Genomic DNA, 17,546 nt, shown 5'->3' with positions numbered 1-17,546 from the left:
TACTACGGCAAAAAGTTTTGACAGACGAACGTGTTGAGCGGACAAGGAAGCGGAGAATATAATCAGTAAGCACTATGAACGAAAAACTGTGAGCTGAAGATGAAAGGGAGAATTGATAAGGGCCGAATAAGAAGGATAAAAAAGGAGAAAACGCGATTAGGGAAGGTGAACAGAAGTGAAGAAAGTATAGGAAAACAGCAGCGTTAATGAGAGATAACAGGTTAGCAACAAGACTGACGAAGAAGGGATATGTGATGTAGATCAGAAAAGAATATGCATACGAAAGACGAAGAAGCATACGAGCTTGGAGAACAGAGGACACAGAAATGTTGCAGTAAAAGGGGAAGAGCATTCATTAACGGAGAAAATAAAGGAGACCCTGGCAAGCCCTGTTGCCGGAGTGAACTTTATTTTCAGCATCTCTTTATTTCTAATTCATCGTTTATTTCTCCTGCCATTCAGGTCTTTTGGGCAACTTGCTATTCATTGTGCTACTAGCAATTTTCACCTTCATAATCAGAGGCAGAGTGCGCTGCCAATAAGCTCATGCATATGTTAATTGGAATTATTGAACTATTTTCTGCGATTTCGGAGGTCTGTCAGACAACGTTGTCATTGCGAATTGCATCGTACCTGTCAGGTGACAATATTGATACCATTTGTCCCTGGATATTTCCTCATTAATATCTTCCTTGTTGAAAAATAATCTCCTTCACTTCGATATGTTCATAAACATTTCCTTGTATTTGCCTTCCCTGTTTATTAAGTCACGCCCTCGGTGTCGTCGGATAGCGAAGCTGTAAAAGCTCTGTCTCAAGCGATTAACTTCAGTCTTGAGCGAGGACCGCTACGGTATACCCCATTGCTCCTGTCCATGTCAAACAGGTCAGTAACGCTAGCTCAACGTCTGAGTGGAGAACGCCCCGCGGATACACTCTAGAGTCTAGACTCATTCATTTATTTACTTCAACAGGACGCCGAAGACATCATTGTTAAAGCTCCAACTTATTTACTTAGATTATCCTAAACTTTAAGCCGAACTATAATCCTACAAGTATATTACATAATCGTTTATGCTGTTCCTCTAGTCTATATCCTCGGATCCCGCTACAGAAGAACCACCATCAGGTCATACTAATTAGTAATTACCATTCATATAAGAGATGTATAGAAAAGCAACATCTTACATACCAGACATTTAACATGCTTTGCAGGCGACAAGTGTCGTCCTGGGTACAAAGTATTTTTTTTATTGAGTTCCAGACTTGTGATGGCAAGAACGTCATTGCCTGATTTATGCCAAAGCAGGGTGGTTACATCGTAGTTAGTGCGTGATAGGATAATGTTAGGAAGTTCAGCTGCCACTACTATAAGTTGCTTGACGCGATTTGGTATTTGTCAATATCGAAAGGTCTACAAATATCGAAAAGCACGTAATCAGAAGTTTCCACGAACTAAACGTTCTGCAGTGGACCAAGATCGTTATTCGTGTGACATATTTTGGCTGCGTGAGTACAACGAGGTGGACGAGGTACAAATATAATTAGGTAGTTAACTGAAGTTAACTACCTAATTATAATTAGTATCATTTCGTAATCTGAATATCATAACGTTCGAGGTTTTGCAATCAATAATTCAGAAGGATTTTTTATTCGTTTTCCTCACATTAGATTAGTATGTCCGTAGTTGGCTGTTTTTATTGTTTCCTGAAAATTCTTGCTTAACAGGAGTGGGAAGGCTGTCACATACCGTGATAACGAGGTATTCTCAACAGGAAGTTTTAAACTACGAGGCCGACGCAGCACCAAAAAATTATATGGTCTAATTCAACACTTTTGTTCCAGGTCCCATTTAATTAAATTTTGATAATAAAAACAGTTGGATATTCTTGTTATAATTACAGCATCAAACTTATTCATTTTCAGAATTCATATAAAATTGGAGTATACATTTATAAAGATTTTATTTTAGACAGAGTAAATAAAGGCCGAGGTAAAGCAAACTGCGGAATGCAATTTTCATTAATAGGGAAAGTTGGCAGCGATGAATGACAGCAGAGTTTAAAAAAACGTACTTGACAGGGCTACGGTTCCTGAATATATGTTGCAATACTTAATTATGTTGCAACATTTGCTTATGTTGCAAAACTTGCTTAGGTTACAACACTTCCTCATGTTGCAACACTTCCTCATGTTGCAACACTTCCTCATGTTGCAACACTTCCTCATGTTGCGACACTTCCTAATGTTGCAATACTAAAGAGGTAACAATGTCGTTTGAGTTGTGCACGCAAAATTTTCGTAAGATATGAAAAACAGCATCATCTGCCATATGATATTAACCTATGATAAATCATTTTAAAATGTTTTCAGACGGCACAATTTTACAACGTTACAATCATACCAAGTGTAGCTGTAGTTACATTTGTTCCAATGCAGTGTTACAAGGGTAAAGATATCAATGAATTACGCGACATACATCAGACGAGGTACAAACATCGTCCCTATGAGCTCGATCTCATCATGCAGTGCGTGTGGCGAGGCTCTACTCAGTAAAGACGACACCTTAGCTGCCAATTAAAATAAAATGATTTTGTAAGGACTTGGAAATAATTCCGCAGAAATTTTGAAGGCGATCTATAGTCCCTAGGTTTTACATTCATTTCCAGCACATGATTTACAAGAGCTTTATCTAATAAGGCTTTCTACACTATAAGTAAAGAAGTGACATCACCGAAACCAAATAATCGTCTTACTCGTAATATAAGTAGAAATAACATGAAAAATGTCAATACAGCCATAGCCTACGATTGAATTTTAACATTTACAGCATATACATATTCCATCAAGAACAAGGGAAGGCCCATTGTGAAATTCCTTATTTTTGAGTTTCAGGTCGAGTATTTTTCCACAATTTTCGATTCAGAAACATTTAAAATAGATATATCTGACAAAAAAAGGAAACGAAATTAAAGTAAAAATCATTTCCACAAACTAGACAAACAGCAAAAACCGTTCTGAAAAAAAAAAATTTACTCTGAGGAACAAAATGATATTTTGCATGATTGATTAACTTACAAGAACTGATCACAGGAAATTGAGCATGGCAAAATTAAAATTATAAAGTTAACCGTGTTTAATGTCAATACCAATATTCTTCTTGGTATAAAGGATAGAATATTCATAAGGAATAAGGTAATATAAATAAAGCCACAGCATCACTCGTAACTGAACAGAGAATCACAACCTATGAGCCTCCCAGGGTTACGCAAACATTACCAACGTCATAAACGATTTTTATGTCTTAATTTATTACTAAACCGAAATCTGAACAAGATTATAAATAATCAGGCAACGACTGTTGCCAGACGACAACCACCTGGTCCCAGTTAATGGTGTTATCATTTAATAATTGACTCAAGACGCAGAAATAAACTGTTAGCAATTTTTCATATTTTCATAGGGTAAGCAATAATTGAAATTTGCTTTACTAATTAGCAATAATTGAAACTTGCTTTAATAATTAGTTACAATTGAAACTTGCTTTACTAATCAGATATAATTGAAACTTGCTCTCCTAATAATCAATAATAGTTCAATAATTAAAATAAACAATAATTGAAACCGAATTTCAATGATTAAAACTAATAATTCAATAATACTAATAAACAATTATTGAGACAATGTTCCAATAATATATAATAATAATTCAATTACTATAAAAAGCAATTATTGAAGTAACCCCTAATTCATTCACGGTGTTGGGGCATGGCTGGTCGCTCAGGACGAGTCGGGTGTGCCCGCGTCGTCCGCACTCTCGTCATCTCCGGCTTTTGTGGCCTTGCCGCTGGGCGGTCGCGGTGGGTTGATTACAAATTTCCTATCACAGCCTTTCTTCTGCACCTGCAGTACTTTGCCTCCTGCACCTGCAACACCTGCTTCTATGGCTGCAATCACGTCATCCTGCACGAAAAAAATCGTTGTTACATATTGCATCAATATCATTTGTAGCAAGATATTGCATCGACGTTGCTAGATATTGCATTAACATCATTCGTAGCTAGATATTGCATTGACGTTGTTACATATTGCATCAACATCATTCATAGCAAGATATTGCATCGACGTTGATAGATATTGCATCAACATCATTCGTAGCTAGATATTGCATCGACGTTGCTAGATATTGCATCAACATCATTCAATTATAACATCTACATTTTGAAATCGAATAGAATTTCTTCATTGAAAAAAACTCCCATAATACATACCTCAATAAATCGTTAGTAATATGCACATATATAAACATTAACACTAACCCACGATGTGATCAATCTTTTCCAGCGTCAGAGCCTTAAATTTATTTACCAAACTCTTCACTTAATTTATTTAATTTATTAATATGGTTTACCAACTTTTAACAAAACTTTTCAACTTTAACTCAAACTTCTACTAATCGCGGACCTCTTAGAGATGCAGCATATAAGATCGACACATACCACCGCGTATCACCAATCAAGACCACATTTTAGCCGCCATCATGTGGCATTAATTGCATTTCATATTACTCAATACGATGATAATAAGATAGTATTGTAAATATGAATTCAAATGTGGGGGCGTTAGTGGATGGCACGTGGCAAATCATACGGCAATCTTACGTTACGCAGTAAATGTTTTATGCTCTACAGTCTACAGCATTGTTGACGTTCACGTACCACAGTTCGTGGAACACTAAATAACGCACATGGCGTTCATGATCTCGTACATTATGTAAAAAATTCACTGCAGGTTTACTCACGCACTGCTTCTGCGAACTTGCGGAGCCGGAAAGATTGACTTTGATTTGCTTGCCCTTGTTGAGGTTCCGGATCATTGTTTTGATCTTGGACTGCAAGTCATTCTGGGATATTTTGTACGACAATTCCATTCGACTCTCACCCTGCAATGGTGATGTTTAAATATATTAAAAACCATTTAATGGCTAGATTAGGTGAATATTTTAAACAGTTATCCAGGTATAGGTGAAACAGCTTTCATAGTATAATGACAACTTTAGATCATTTGTCCAAGAAGCATTTGCAGTATTCGTTTCTAAATTTTGTGATTTGAACTATTCTAAGACCTTTAACATAACCCTTGTAAACCAAGTGCCGAAAATTTCGCTTAAGGCTAAGACATCACATCTATAACAGTTCTCATAGTACCGTACCGTATGTCTATAATAGTTGTCTTAGTGTCACCATCCTATGCTCACGAAGCCCTGCACACCTTAATGTAGGACCCAGCCATTCTCTTCTTCTCTGCGCTGGTGACCTCGAAGTACTCCTTGTGGGTGATGAGCTTGTACACAGGGCGCCGCCCTTTGGCCTCGAGTTCCTTGTCAGCGTGTCGCACGAGACGCAGACTGCGACGCTCGGCAAGACGTTCGGCTTCAACCAGCGTCATCACGGTTACCAGTCCTGGGCAGGGAGCAAGAGCCTTCTTTAAGCGAACCACAGCAATGAACCTACATAGAAAATATGCCGCATCAAGCAATACATTCATGGAACATTAGAGTCTGACAGAGATTCCTTCATGAAACAGTGGCCGTATTAAGCAATACTCTCCAGGAACATATACCGCATCAAGCTATACATTCACGGAACATTGGCGTCAAACAGAGATTCTTTCGTGAAGCATTAACCATATCAAGATATACTTTCCAGGAACATCAACACTTTCAAGCAATACATTCATGGAAACGTCGTCATATTAAGCGAAACATATATTGAACTAAAAACCGTATAAATCGTCATCTTTGACACATGATTATTAATATTAATCAGCGGGGTCGACACTCGCCTTCAGTCCCAATAAGCGAGATCTCGGTGGACTGCGCTGCCGCCCTCGCCTTCTCGCTGCCGGTCTTGGAGCCCGTGGCTCGCAGCAGCTCCCGCTTGCGGTTCTTTGAGTCATTCGATATCAGGAGCGACGAGGAAACGTGCAAGTGTCTCACGTCTGCCGTGTATTTATTATAAGAACACGACGCGATAACTGTCGGGGGAGCATAGAAGTGTCGCATGTCGGTTCTGCATGCTGTGCAATTAATACAGAAATTTGACGCGTTATTGATTGTCGAGGAAGAATGTAAATATCGTACGTCAGTTTTGAATGCTGTGTAGTTAATATAGGAACTGGACGCGATATTTTCAGGTGTCCATAATTTGAGAGCGGGATTGTGTCGCATTATGCAGTGATTTAATGAAAATAGTTCTCTTCTTTTGTGTGATTCCAAGGCTCTTAGTAATTGTTTCATTAACGGCATCGTTTTAACTTGTATTGTAACGAACTTTCTAGCTAAACTAATATGAACTTAACTAAAAAAAGCTGAGTAAATAAAAACTTTTCTCAAAACAGCTGTTCTAGACTCTGGAGAGGAAGTATATGCAAGTACCTGTTAGAAGGTTTATAGACAAAGAGGTTTTGAAATATTCACCAAACAATAATGTTGGACAGGCTCAACGCTCTTTTCGACCCTAAACACTACAATCTTGAGTAACGGTGAATGCGAGAATAATGTTCAGACTTGTATCAAGCACCATTCTTGTTATAATATTCAGGCTGACTCCAAATACTGGAATGTATTACCGATAACATCACTTAAGAAAACTGGCAAGAACGTGAAACCTTTTTCTGTTAGTTAGTTTAGTTATATATTTTGTTAGTTTAGTTGCCACATGTTTACTGGCGCTTCAGCTATTCAGCTTATCTCGCACCGAAAGTTAAGACGAACATCACCAACGATGTGGAAGGTCTAAATTATTGAAAGTTACTTAGACAAAAATCGTTCATCACCCACAAGGAGCGGAAGGTCTCAATTGTCCAGCCCGCTGAAGCTGGCTCGAAAAAGCAGCGTTAGCATCTCAAAAGAGACGAAGTGACAAGGAGGGACAGGTGAAAAGCAACAGAAACGAAGACACTCGAACAAGAGGTCGCTTACACGGGACGTCGGCCTCCCGCACGAGAGAGACAGAGAAGGGAAATTATAACTTAATGTAAGGAATCCTACCTACATAATAACTTTATGTAAGGAATCCTACCTACATAATAACTTTATGTAAGGAATCCTACCTACATAATAACTTAATGTGAGGAATCCTACCTACATAATAACTTTATGTAAGGAATCCTACCTACATAATAACTTAACCCCACAACTGAGACCTACAGTCAGGCACCGCGAGCTCAGCGGTGGGGCGCTCAGGAACAATCCCCCTAGGAGCGCGAAATCCCATAGGACTTCTGACGAGCATAGACACCCGTCAGAAGTCCCCCCTGAGGAGGCAATATTTAGTAGAGAAAATTATGTTCCGAGACTCAGGAATCCAGGGGAGCGTCACGTCCCCGATGGGAATGTCATTCCTCCAACCAGGAATGAAATGGCATTCCCATTCTGAAGACACAGCTGGGAATGTCATTCCTATCTACAGCGGATAGAAACGGCTTTTCCATCCCCTGTGGAACTGAGAAACAGTAAATTTCTCGGAGTTTAAGTTTCTTTATTCGGAGTCAGCAAATTGTTATAATAATAAAAAAATAGGTTATTGCCGATTCGTAATATAAAAGCTACACAAACCAATTATTATTCGGGAAATGAAAAAATAGTGATGATGAAAAGATATTTGGTACGGGAGTAGGAAGCTGTCCATAGAGTGGACCAAACAATGCAGTAGCCCTGGTCGTACGTCGGGCGGTGCAGCGAATAGTTAGCAATGGATTAAATCGCAGCAACACCGCGCTCGGCTGTGTGCCCCTAACGATGGATGTAATGAACGAAGCATGGCTAAAATAGTTTGTATTTTCATTTACACCTGCAAAAAATCAACACACCACATGAAGGAATTAGTCACCAAAGAAGAAAAGAACCTTACACACATACTTGCATTGACAGCGCTGTTATGGTTAATATAATTGTACCTAAACAAGAAAAAAAAAAGATAAAGATATCCTTCTATACAAACCGGATATCTTCATCAAAGACGGATAGCACTTATAAATTGAACTTCCTGATCATTTTTTGCTTAAGTAGCCGATATTTAGCGCAATAATATCGAACTTAGCGTCAAAATATCCAGGCAGGTTCCTGAGAACTTCCTCGAATGGAGCACAAATAACAAAGCTTGCATGAAGTTTGTTTGTCAAATGCTGTGCTTCAGAGCACTTGTCACAATCAGGAGTGGACGGTCTTGTAGTCAATCCAGGGTTATAGAATAAATTCAATTTGGTGCAAATAATCCTCGCAAAGCAGTTACAATTCCTGGTAATTTGCTGTCATGGAATAAAGAAAAAACAATATATAAGAGGAAGTCTCCTCATTAGAATACTCAAATCTTCAGTTTTAGTATTAATCAAATATATATTTAATATGAATGGCACATTGTTAAGCAAACCCTTTCTTGAATATTTTCATTTTATGAATTATATAGACAATGCTAACGCACGAAACTTCTAAAATAAAATTTTTGAAAGATTTTTTTCATACAAAAACATTAATAAAATTTCGCATTTTTAGTAACTGTCCCAATTTATATCTCAGGGTATGTAATAGAGTGATAGTTTTGGTTCAATATAAGTAACAAACTAATGTCCAGAATTAATAATTCAAAACAATTGACGAAGTCTACAACGAGAATCAAAGTGATAATCACGAACCCTACCATCAGTTGGAAGCAAACCCTTTTCAACTGATAACCCAACCCTTAAGTAGAAGTAGCTACCAACCGCTTTCACAATTAAATAAAAATTTTTTATCTAAAAAGGCACACAACGCGTTCTCAAGTCCATCTTATCTCACAAAACTGCTTAACAGGACGCGGTCTAGTCATAGTGAGACAAGGACAGCATATACACTGGATGCGAGACAGCAGCATGTACACTGGATGCAAGATATACAGCATGTAGACTGAGAGCTAACTGCAAGGAAATGAAAGGCCGCTCTCCCACTCGAAGAAGTTAGAACTGTCATCTCTTTCAATGGCTTTCATAAATTTCAATACGAGTTGAGTATTAGCACATGTTAAGATTTTCAGAATTTTGTGTGTATTTTGTTCTCGAAAGCAATATATTAAACATCTATTATTTTGAGCTTTTGATTTAGAAAAAATAAAAAAAATTTCATTTGATTCTCCAGTCAACAGCCTTCCCTGAACGTCAATTGATTTGTTCAAAAAGCTGAAATGAAAAAAAAAGTTCCCTTGGAATCCAGTACAAACATTCAACCTAAATCTGAATAGGGGGTAGACATTACTTATACAAAAATATATAAGTGATATTTGGAATCACTGTCTGCCATAGCAGATGAAAACTTTACAAGGTGATATTCCTGTAAGTACGATTGAAATTTCGCAAGTAATTTCAAATTCGCTCGTGTCAAGTTTCAATAAATATAATATTATTTACACTGTGTCTTACATGAATGGAGTATTAGGTTAAAATGTAATGAACAATTTCGATCAAATATAATTTAGTAGTTTCTAGGAATCTCCCTCTGGAGTTCGTGGTCTAATCGACAGCTGACATAACGGGGCTTAAGTGATCATTTGACAAGTTGAAGCTCATGAACGTTCGAGTGTTGGGTTTATTTTCGAGGATGTTAGGGTTCAGTTCTTAGAGAAATTATGAATCTTAGGTAGGTTCAGTTTTTGAACAACTGAACATTATGTAGGAAGGTTCAGTGGGTTTATTTCTTGTAGAACTTGGCGCCGGACTTGGCGTGATCAAGGAGCAGCTGGCAGGGCTGGAACTCAGGACCGTATGCGGCGGCGAACTGCTCCATCCTGCCCACCAGCTTGGCTGCACCGTAGTTGTCAACATACCTGAGCAAGGAACGTTACGTACCTTAATAAGGAACAATGATTTAACATCAACACAATACCGATCAACTTGTTGTAATTGCCCATCCTGGTAGTGGCGACTAGGGAAGGTAGGGTAGTGATAGGTCAGATTTTCCGGGCACTTGCTAGTTCCACGACCATCACTGGCTCGCTGACCCGCCAGAACTATTTTAATGCATTACAAAATACCCTGGACAAGCCAGGTAGGTACTCATTTATCAACCGATCAACTTAATGATAAGTTACGGTGCTGATTGCATGCACTCATGAAGACTAAATTTGTCTGTGACGATTGAATATTAGTAACTCAATAACACTAGAGTTATGGCAAATAAAGTGAAAATCTACAATAATATGTAAGTTACAATGAGAATCAATAACGTAATTTTTTAGAAACATTACCCGGAAATGTCATTACGTAACGTAAAGAAAGAGCACCAAAAAAATTATAATTGAAACGGTGGTGGCAAGCACTGAAGCAATAACAAATATGTCTAGGAATTAATCTTGCCAGGCAACTCAATCAAAAAGCCCCACCAGCAATTTAAAGTTAATATATTCACAAGGTAGGACAAGATCACTAAAAATTGTACTTGCATTTAAAATTATAATAAATTATGTTCATACATAGAACCTATATGCAAAAAGTGTGAAACGTTTCCGTTAATCAAAGAAAGATAGAACTCAAAGTTCTCCAGCATGCTACCGAAATGAATCAAAATAAGAAATAAATGTCTCACCGGAAAGGTCCTCCAGTGAAGGGCGGGAAGCCAAGTCCGAAAACGGCACCGACGTCTCCTTCCAACTGTAACAATTGTTATTAACAAGACCGTTAACTATGTGGGGCAATTATAGAACCAGTTAACAGCAATTAAGTATAACAAATGAACAAAATATGCGTACCCTATTTCATGGTCCAGATATTTAGTTATTTATATAGCACTGGAGTAGATGAAGGCAAATCATCGCAAATCATTTTATTCAAATGCATAAAATAAATGCACCTTTCAGTTGATATTGAAATATAAAATCATTTACTCTTTCTACTGACATTCATAAGAGGTGCGATGGGGCATGTAACTCAACTATCTTAATATTAAATTTCATAAAATAGCAGCAACACGTCCATACGGAAAAATATTCCGTAAAACTCACGGGCGAGGCGAGGACACCGTCCTGCAGACAGTAGATGGACTCGTTGATGAACCGCGACAAGCATCTCATGATGATGTCGTCGTCACTCTGGCAGCCTCGGGGCTCAACTTTGTACTTTTTGAGGATATCTTCAGCTCCCGTGTTGATAGGCCTGTCCTTGGAGCCCTTCTCGTATACGAAGAAGCCTTTGCCGGACTTGCGGCCGTGGAAGCCGGCAGCAACGATGTCTTGCATGACCCTAAAGTCGGCACCACCAGCGCGGTGGCCGAATTCTTTTCCCAAGAAACTGGCGATGTGGACGGCGACATCAAGACCTACTTCGTCAGCGAGGGTCACGCCACCAACAGGGAAGCCAGCCTTCTTGCAGAGCTTGTCTACCTTCTTAGGGTCTTCTCCCTCCTGCAGCACTCTGATGACCTCAGCCAGCATGGGAGCAAGAATGCGGGTAGTGTAGAAGCCTGGGCCGTCCTTTACTACAATGACGACCTTGCCTTGCTTAAGCCCGACCTGTACGGCAGCAGCTGCAGTTTCTTTACTAGTTTTATCCGTAGTGATAATCTCGAGCAGCTGCATTTTGTCGACTGGGGAGAAATAGTGCATGCCAACAACTTTCTCTGGCCTGCTACTGCCCTCTGCTATTTTGGTAATGGGCAGAGCTGAAGTGTTCGATGCAAATATACAGTGTTCAGGAATGTGCTTCTCAACTTCCTTAATAACCTTATGCTTGAGGGCAATGTCCTCGAACACAGCCTCAATGACCATGTCCACATCCTTGAATACATCGTAGGATAAGGTAGCTTCCAGGTTGCTCATGTTGAGCTCACCAGTAAAGCGGCTATATCGCTTCCTTTTGACGGCCGTGTCGACGCCTTTCTGTATCTGATCAATGCCCCTTGCGAGGCCAGCCTCGCTCATGTCTTTCAGGATGGTCCGGTAGCCCTTGTCAATGGATACTTGAGCAATGCCTGCACCCATGAGACCAGCACCCAGAATTCCCAGCACCTTCGGTGGTCTTGCAGGAGGTCCAAACTTGTTTTTCTTGCACTCGGTTTGTCCATGGAACAACCCCATGAGGCCAGTGGACTCTGGCGTGGCAAGCAGTTCTCCAAAGCCTTGAGCTTCAGCTTTGAGCCCTTCTTGCATCCCCTTATCTAGTCCCGTTCGAATGACTTCCAGGATCTTCAAGGGAGCAGGGTAAACACCATTAGTTTGTTTCATGACCTGCTCTTTAGCCTTGTTGAAAATATAGTTCTTCACAAAGTTGTACTGCAGAGCCGATTGCATTAATTTCTCCATTGTTGTCTTGGGACCTCGTTGTATTTTGAGGTCTCCATTGGCTATATTCTTGGCAGTTTGAATGGCTACCTCTTCTAGAAATTCAAGAGTTCTGGTTTCTGGGTCCATTAGTCCAGGGCCAATGGGATCTACAAGCTGGTCAACAAGTCCCATTTTCTTGGCCTTCTCAGCCTTGATTGTTTTACCAGTAAGTGCCATATCAAGAGCATTGGGTAGCCCAACAAGCTTACGAGTGCGCTGAGTTCCTCCACTGCCAGGCAAGAGTCCAAGCATCACCTCAGGCAGACCTAAGCTGGACTTGTCCTTCACAGCTACACGGTAATGGCACGCCATAGCCACCTCAAGTCCACCCCCAAGACATGAGCCCATGATGGCTGCAACAATGGGCTTGGGAGACTTCTCAATGCGGTCCATGATGCTTTGGCCTTCAGCTGCAATGGCAGCACCATCAGCAGCCGTCTTGACCTTATCCAGCATGGTAATGTCAGCACCAGCAATGAAGCAGCCTGGTTTCTTGGAGATGAGGACTGCAGCCTTGATGTCTGGAGATGTCTCTATTTCAGTCATGTATTTAACAACACTGACCATAGTCTCTTCATTGAGCACATTGACCTTGCCTGGCTGGTCCAAGTAAATGACAGCAATGCCATCTTTCTTGGTCAACTGCATTGCTGACAGCATTGATGGAGTCAAGGACAGCCAGCGTTGAGCAAAGCCTAGACCTGAAAAATGTTTAATGAGTAAGCCAGGGTTGTGCTCATGGATTAAAAAGAGTACTAGAAATTCACAAGTTAGATAATAATTAAGAATAAAAGATTGTGATTGATTATAGATGTTACAAAATGCAAAGTTAAAGTTAATCCAATAAAAAATGATTTTAACAACACTATTTTCTTCCTAAGATCCATTCCTCCATATTTTTGGCAGACATTTCATGATATGATAATGAATAAAACTCACGATTATGCTTATTTTAAAGTGATAAAGATATTTGATAAAATAGATATGCACATCAAAAGTAAAGGAGTGTGCAGTAGGTAGATCAATAACAAACATAAATACCTATGTCTTTGGACAATGACTGCAAATCCATCATCAGGACTACATCAGCAGGAGCATCATTCAAACTGAGCAGATTGCCAATTTATGATATTTTTGTGCTAAAAACTAATATTTTAAAACTGATGCTACTAGACAAACTAATAACGTCAACCAGGGCTACTCGGGACAATTTTGAAAGTTTTTCATTCATAACTTCTTACCATGAAACATTTCACAAACAAGTTTAGGCTCATTTCAAAGCTCTTTGCAAGGGCTATCACATGGCTTCTCTAAAAAAATTCCATATGCTATTTGTAAGGTGCCAGAAGCAAAAAAAAAGGGTCCCGAGTAGCCCCGTTTGACGGGGGCTTCACTTGGAATAAAACTTCATTTTAAAACATTTGAAGCGTGCAAAGCGTACTCATCCATTGCTAACAGTACTCTGAAGTCCTTTTCTTTCATTGTAGATGATGTAGAGGTAGAATAAATAACATTTTCTGTGATTTTTACTCGTTTTTCCTTTATTGATATGATATTACCATATACATTAATTACCGTATTATTGATGCAATATTACCGTATCCATGAACATGCCATTGAGCATTTACAACAACCTTGTCCACTGCAAGCTTCATATCAGCAGCCTTATAGCATTTTTTCTTTATCTGTAAGCTTACAGGACGGCTTGTGATTTCACACTATATTAATTGGGTTGAGTGAATTTACTATAAAAAAGATTTTGAAAAACATACCTGAAACAGAAAAGAATGTTTCAGTGACAACCATCATATGTTTTGGAGAAATAAATCATAGTTTAGGTCAATTACTTTTTGTTCTATGATGCCTGGTGCACAATTCTATATATGACTTTCTATGCACAATTTTGTGATGACCGATGATGCACTAATTTTTCGATTAGTGAAATTTTTTTCGCTGAGCGAGGTAAATGAAATCAATATTCTTTGTTTTTCGTTTTTAATCAATTTTTTTCTTAACTTGAGCCTTTGCTAACTGAGGTTCTGCTGTAAATGCATTTTTGGGGGTGTCCCGAGTAGCCCTGCCGAGTGGAAATTGCTGTAATTTTTTTGGGGGGGATTGAGGTATGCAAATTCCGCAAATGAAGTTTTCATGCTGACACTTGTCTGCCACTTTTTTTACTACAGACCTTAGCATAAGTAACTTTTCAAAATGTCGTTTTTCACCATTTTTTTCAGGAATTTTTCAAAGGTAATAAATGTAGTATTTTTTAACTTCCTTTATACTACATAGATAGGAAAAATGTTGACGTTTATGCCATTATATTTAGTTTTGTGATATTCCAATTAGTTTTGCTACTAAAACAGTTTTACGCCGTGTCGGAGGACTGTCCCGAGTTATCCCGCCCGTCCCGAGTAGCCCCGGTTGACGGTACATCTTTATTCCAAGCTTCATGAAATAAATTATTCTAGTTTGCACAATGAAAACATTAGACGTTTGTGCTAACAATGTCACACACAGAAAGAAAGTACACGTATGAGGTCTAATGAATTGGGACTTTCTCAACATTTAATTCTATGGATAGAATTTAAATAGGTAGCATGGAGACTTCAGACAAAAATTTCTCAAGTCAAGCAACATCATTTAGCCATTTATTTTGTATGCATTTTCCATTTTAACCAAGACTTTTCAAGCTATCATCTACCTCATTAGACACCGGGAAGAGATATTCTGGGCGTAGGCAGCAAATACTTATTTGTAATAGTAAGGATGGGTGAGCAGGAATAATTTGCAGCAAGGGTAATAGAAAAAATTTTGTTATGGAAAAATAACATACAATGCTACGGTCCTATGGATACTGAGAAAAAGTTGCAAATTTCAATTCTGAACTAGTTTAATAAGCAACAATGCATTATTAAGCAAGCACAATATTTTCACATTAGTTTCTTCATACTGGAGCAAAGCAAAAATAAATTGCAGTGGTATGTAAGGAATAGACACATATGATGTGGATATGATTTCAACTATTTATGTTTTGATATTCAATTATTAAATCACATATAATGCTGAAAGATCTAGCTTAGTAAAACATAGTGCTAACAAATAAAAACATATTTATACAAAGTACTAGGATTTCCAAAAACCATTGGCTTGCATCAATTCTTTTCACTAGACTAAAATGACATCAACATGCAAGTTTGAGCCACAGCTGAAAACAAGGATACCATATTGCATGATTTCATTTGAACACATTTTGGAATTTGTGGAGTCTAAATTAGGCATGTTAGATATTTTGGTAGCTTAATATTTATTTGTGAGCTTTAAATTTCTTAGTACAATGTTTTCATAGCTAGTTTACCACCAGTAGCTATTCTTTTGATTTAAAATAATTTTTTTTTCAATGGCTGAAATTTAACATTCAAAGCAATAATAACTAATTTGATGCTTGATGGTCAAATTTTAGGGAGCTCAAGGGGAGCATCTTGGTCCCCCCAAAACTTTTTTATTTGAGGATGGATCACTTTGAAACTTGGTACACATGTGTAAAACATAAATCAAAGACTTTTTACCATGTTTTTCTTAGCTTCGTTTTGTGTCTGTCTGTCTGTCATAAAAAATTCAGACTTTAATTTAGAGCTCTTCTGAACATCCTAGAAACTTGAAATTTGGCATGCATGCTTATGCTGCCTAACAATTCAAGATTTGATCGTCAGCAGTAATAATTGAAAAAATTTGTTTAGAAAAAAATGAATGTAAAAAAATTAAAATTTTATGGTTGGGAATTAAGTTTTTTGTCAAACATCCAGACTTGCCAACCTTAGTAACTGATTTGAATTGCTAAAATTGCTAAAGTAAAATGTAGAAAATAAATAAATATAAATACCATTTTTAAAAACCACATTTTTCTTGTCTTTATAAAACTAAAAATGATGAAATAAAACAAATAAAAAACGTTTAAAAACCATGTTTTGTTAATGGACAAAAAAGAAAAACATTTACTCTTACATAACATTACATAACATTTTACATAACTTTAATGTTATGTAAGAGTAAATGTTTTTCTTTTTTGTCCGTTAAGAAAACATGGTTTTCAAGTTTTTTTATTTGTTTTATTTTCATGTGAATTTTTTGAAAAAAATGAAATATAATGTGAAATTCTTAGAAAACAGCTAAAAGGGGGTACTGTAGAAATCTATCTCCTCCTAGGGCTTTGAAGCTACAACATTGAGACACATATCATTTGATGCATAAAGACCTTATCTAAAAACCTGGGTAGGTGTTTTTTGACATTTTAACTTTTGTAGGTGGAAGGGCATTTTTTGCAAATTTTTTTGATCCCCCCCCCCAAAAAAACCCTACCATAAAATGGGGTAAGTTTGTCCACTTTTTTTTTCAAAATGATGTCATTTTTTTACTAGATAAGTTAAACTTGAATTGAAACCTGAAAAATACAGGTCTATACTCTAGCTTCAATCACCAAAAATTGCTAGCTCCTGCCTCTCATAGTTCTGTTGTAATTTCAAAAAAAAAGTGATGGTCTTTGTTACCCCAGCTCTTGGGGTTTCTTTGATTGGGTGGTAAAATCAATTTTATTTTTTGGTAAAATAGCTCCAGGTTTTGGTGCATTGTAGTAGAACTCTTCTAGTTACATATGCAAATGACAAACTTGAGGAAAGTGTCATAGTTTGCAAATGGGGGGTCCCGCCCCCCAGGTGGTCTAAGTTCCCCCAAACGGGAGAAATCTGACCACCTAATGGCAGCCCTGACAGGGTTAACATAGACCGGCCTGGAAATTAAGTTAAATTACCATATATAAGACTCTGTAGAGTCTGAAACCTAAAGAAAAAACATAAATAGGCTGTCAAACATAAAATATGTTATATATGGTAATTTTATATTAACTTTCAAGCCGGTCTATTTTACCCCGTCAGGGCTGACATTAGGTGGTCTAAGTTACCCCATTTGGGGGCGGTGCCCCCCATTTGCAAACTATGACACTTTCCTAAAATTTGTCATTTGCAGATGTAACTAGAAGAGTTCTACTACAATGCATCAAAACCTGGAGTTATTTAACCAAAAAATAAAAAAATTGGAGGGGGTACTCTGACAGGCTTTAAATAATAGCTTTTTTTCATGGGTAACATTTTTAATTTTTTAACCTATTAGATATGCAAACTTTTCAAATCTTTCTATTGTGTTATGT

General features: G+C 37.9%; 2 protein-coding genes across 3 annotated transcripts in view; both read right to left on the bottom strand.

Annotated features, from left to right (window-relative positions):
* Positions 1 to 3,692: 3,692 nt before the first annotated feature.
* LOC108677380 lies at positions 3,693 to 6,822 on the bottom strand. 2 transcript variants are annotated; one of them, XM_018165586.2, is made up of 4 exons: positions 5,844 to 6,822; positions 5,271 to 5,461; positions 4,801 to 4,941; positions 3,693 to 3,962 (listed from the first exon to the last, which is right to left on the bottom strand). In XM_018165586.2, exons 1-4 carry the CDS (start codon positions 6,304 to 6,306, stop codon positions 3,780 to 3,782), a joined length of 978 nt encoding a protein of 325 aa, XP_018021075.1. In that variant the 5' UTR covers positions 6,307 to 6,822; the 3' UTR covers positions 3,693 to 3,779. The 2 variants fall into 2 exon arrangements, with proteins under 2 accessions (XP_018021075.1, XP_018021076.1); XM_018165587.2 differs by having other exon boundaries at positions 3,896 to 3,962; positions 4,805 to 4,941.
* Positions 6,823 to 7,821: 999 nt separating this feature from the next.
* LOC108677383 (trifunctional enzyme subunit alpha, mitochondrial-like) overlaps positions 7,822 to 17,546 on the bottom strand; it is an 11,238-nt gene continuing 1,513 nt past the window's right edge. The window contains exons 2-4 of the mRNA XM_018165589.2: positions 11,030 to 13,047; positions 10,615 to 10,679; positions 7,822 to 9,856 (exon numbers count right to left, since the gene is read on the bottom strand). Coding sequence (XP_018021078.1) covers positions 9,721 to 9,856; positions 10,615 to 10,679; positions 11,030 to 13,047 — 2,219 coding nt within the window. The 3' untranslated portion in view covers positions 7,822 to 9,720. The remainder of the gene's footprint in view (positions 9,857 to 10,614; positions 10,680 to 11,029; positions 13,048 to 17,546) is intronic.

Source organism: Hyalella azteca, unplaced genomic scaffold (genome assembly GCF_000764305.2).
Source record: "Hyalella azteca isolate HAZT.00-mixed unplaced genomic scaffold, Hazt_2.0.2 contig9587, whole genome shotgun sequence".
In the NCBI taxonomy this organism is placed as follows: Eukaryota; Metazoa; Arthropoda; class Malacostraca; order Amphipoda; family Hyalellidae; genus Hyalella; species Hyalella azteca.
Note: the sequence above shows the minus strand (reverse complement) of the source record. Positions and strands in the feature narration are given on the sequence as shown.

Coding starts and splice junctions, on each gene's coding strand:
- LOC108677380 (XM_018165586.2), bottom strand. CDS start 6,306: ATGCCGTTAATGAAACAATTACTAAGAGCCTTGGAATCACACAAAAGA. Junction 5,462..5,843: donor CTCGCTTATTGGGACTGAAG/GCGAGTGTCGAC, acceptor CTCCCTGCCCAG/GACTGGTAACCGTGATGACG. Junction 3,963..4,800: donor CAAGTTCGCAGAAGCAGTGC/GTGAGTAAACCT, acceptor TTTTTCGTGCAG/GATGACGTGATTGCAGCCAT.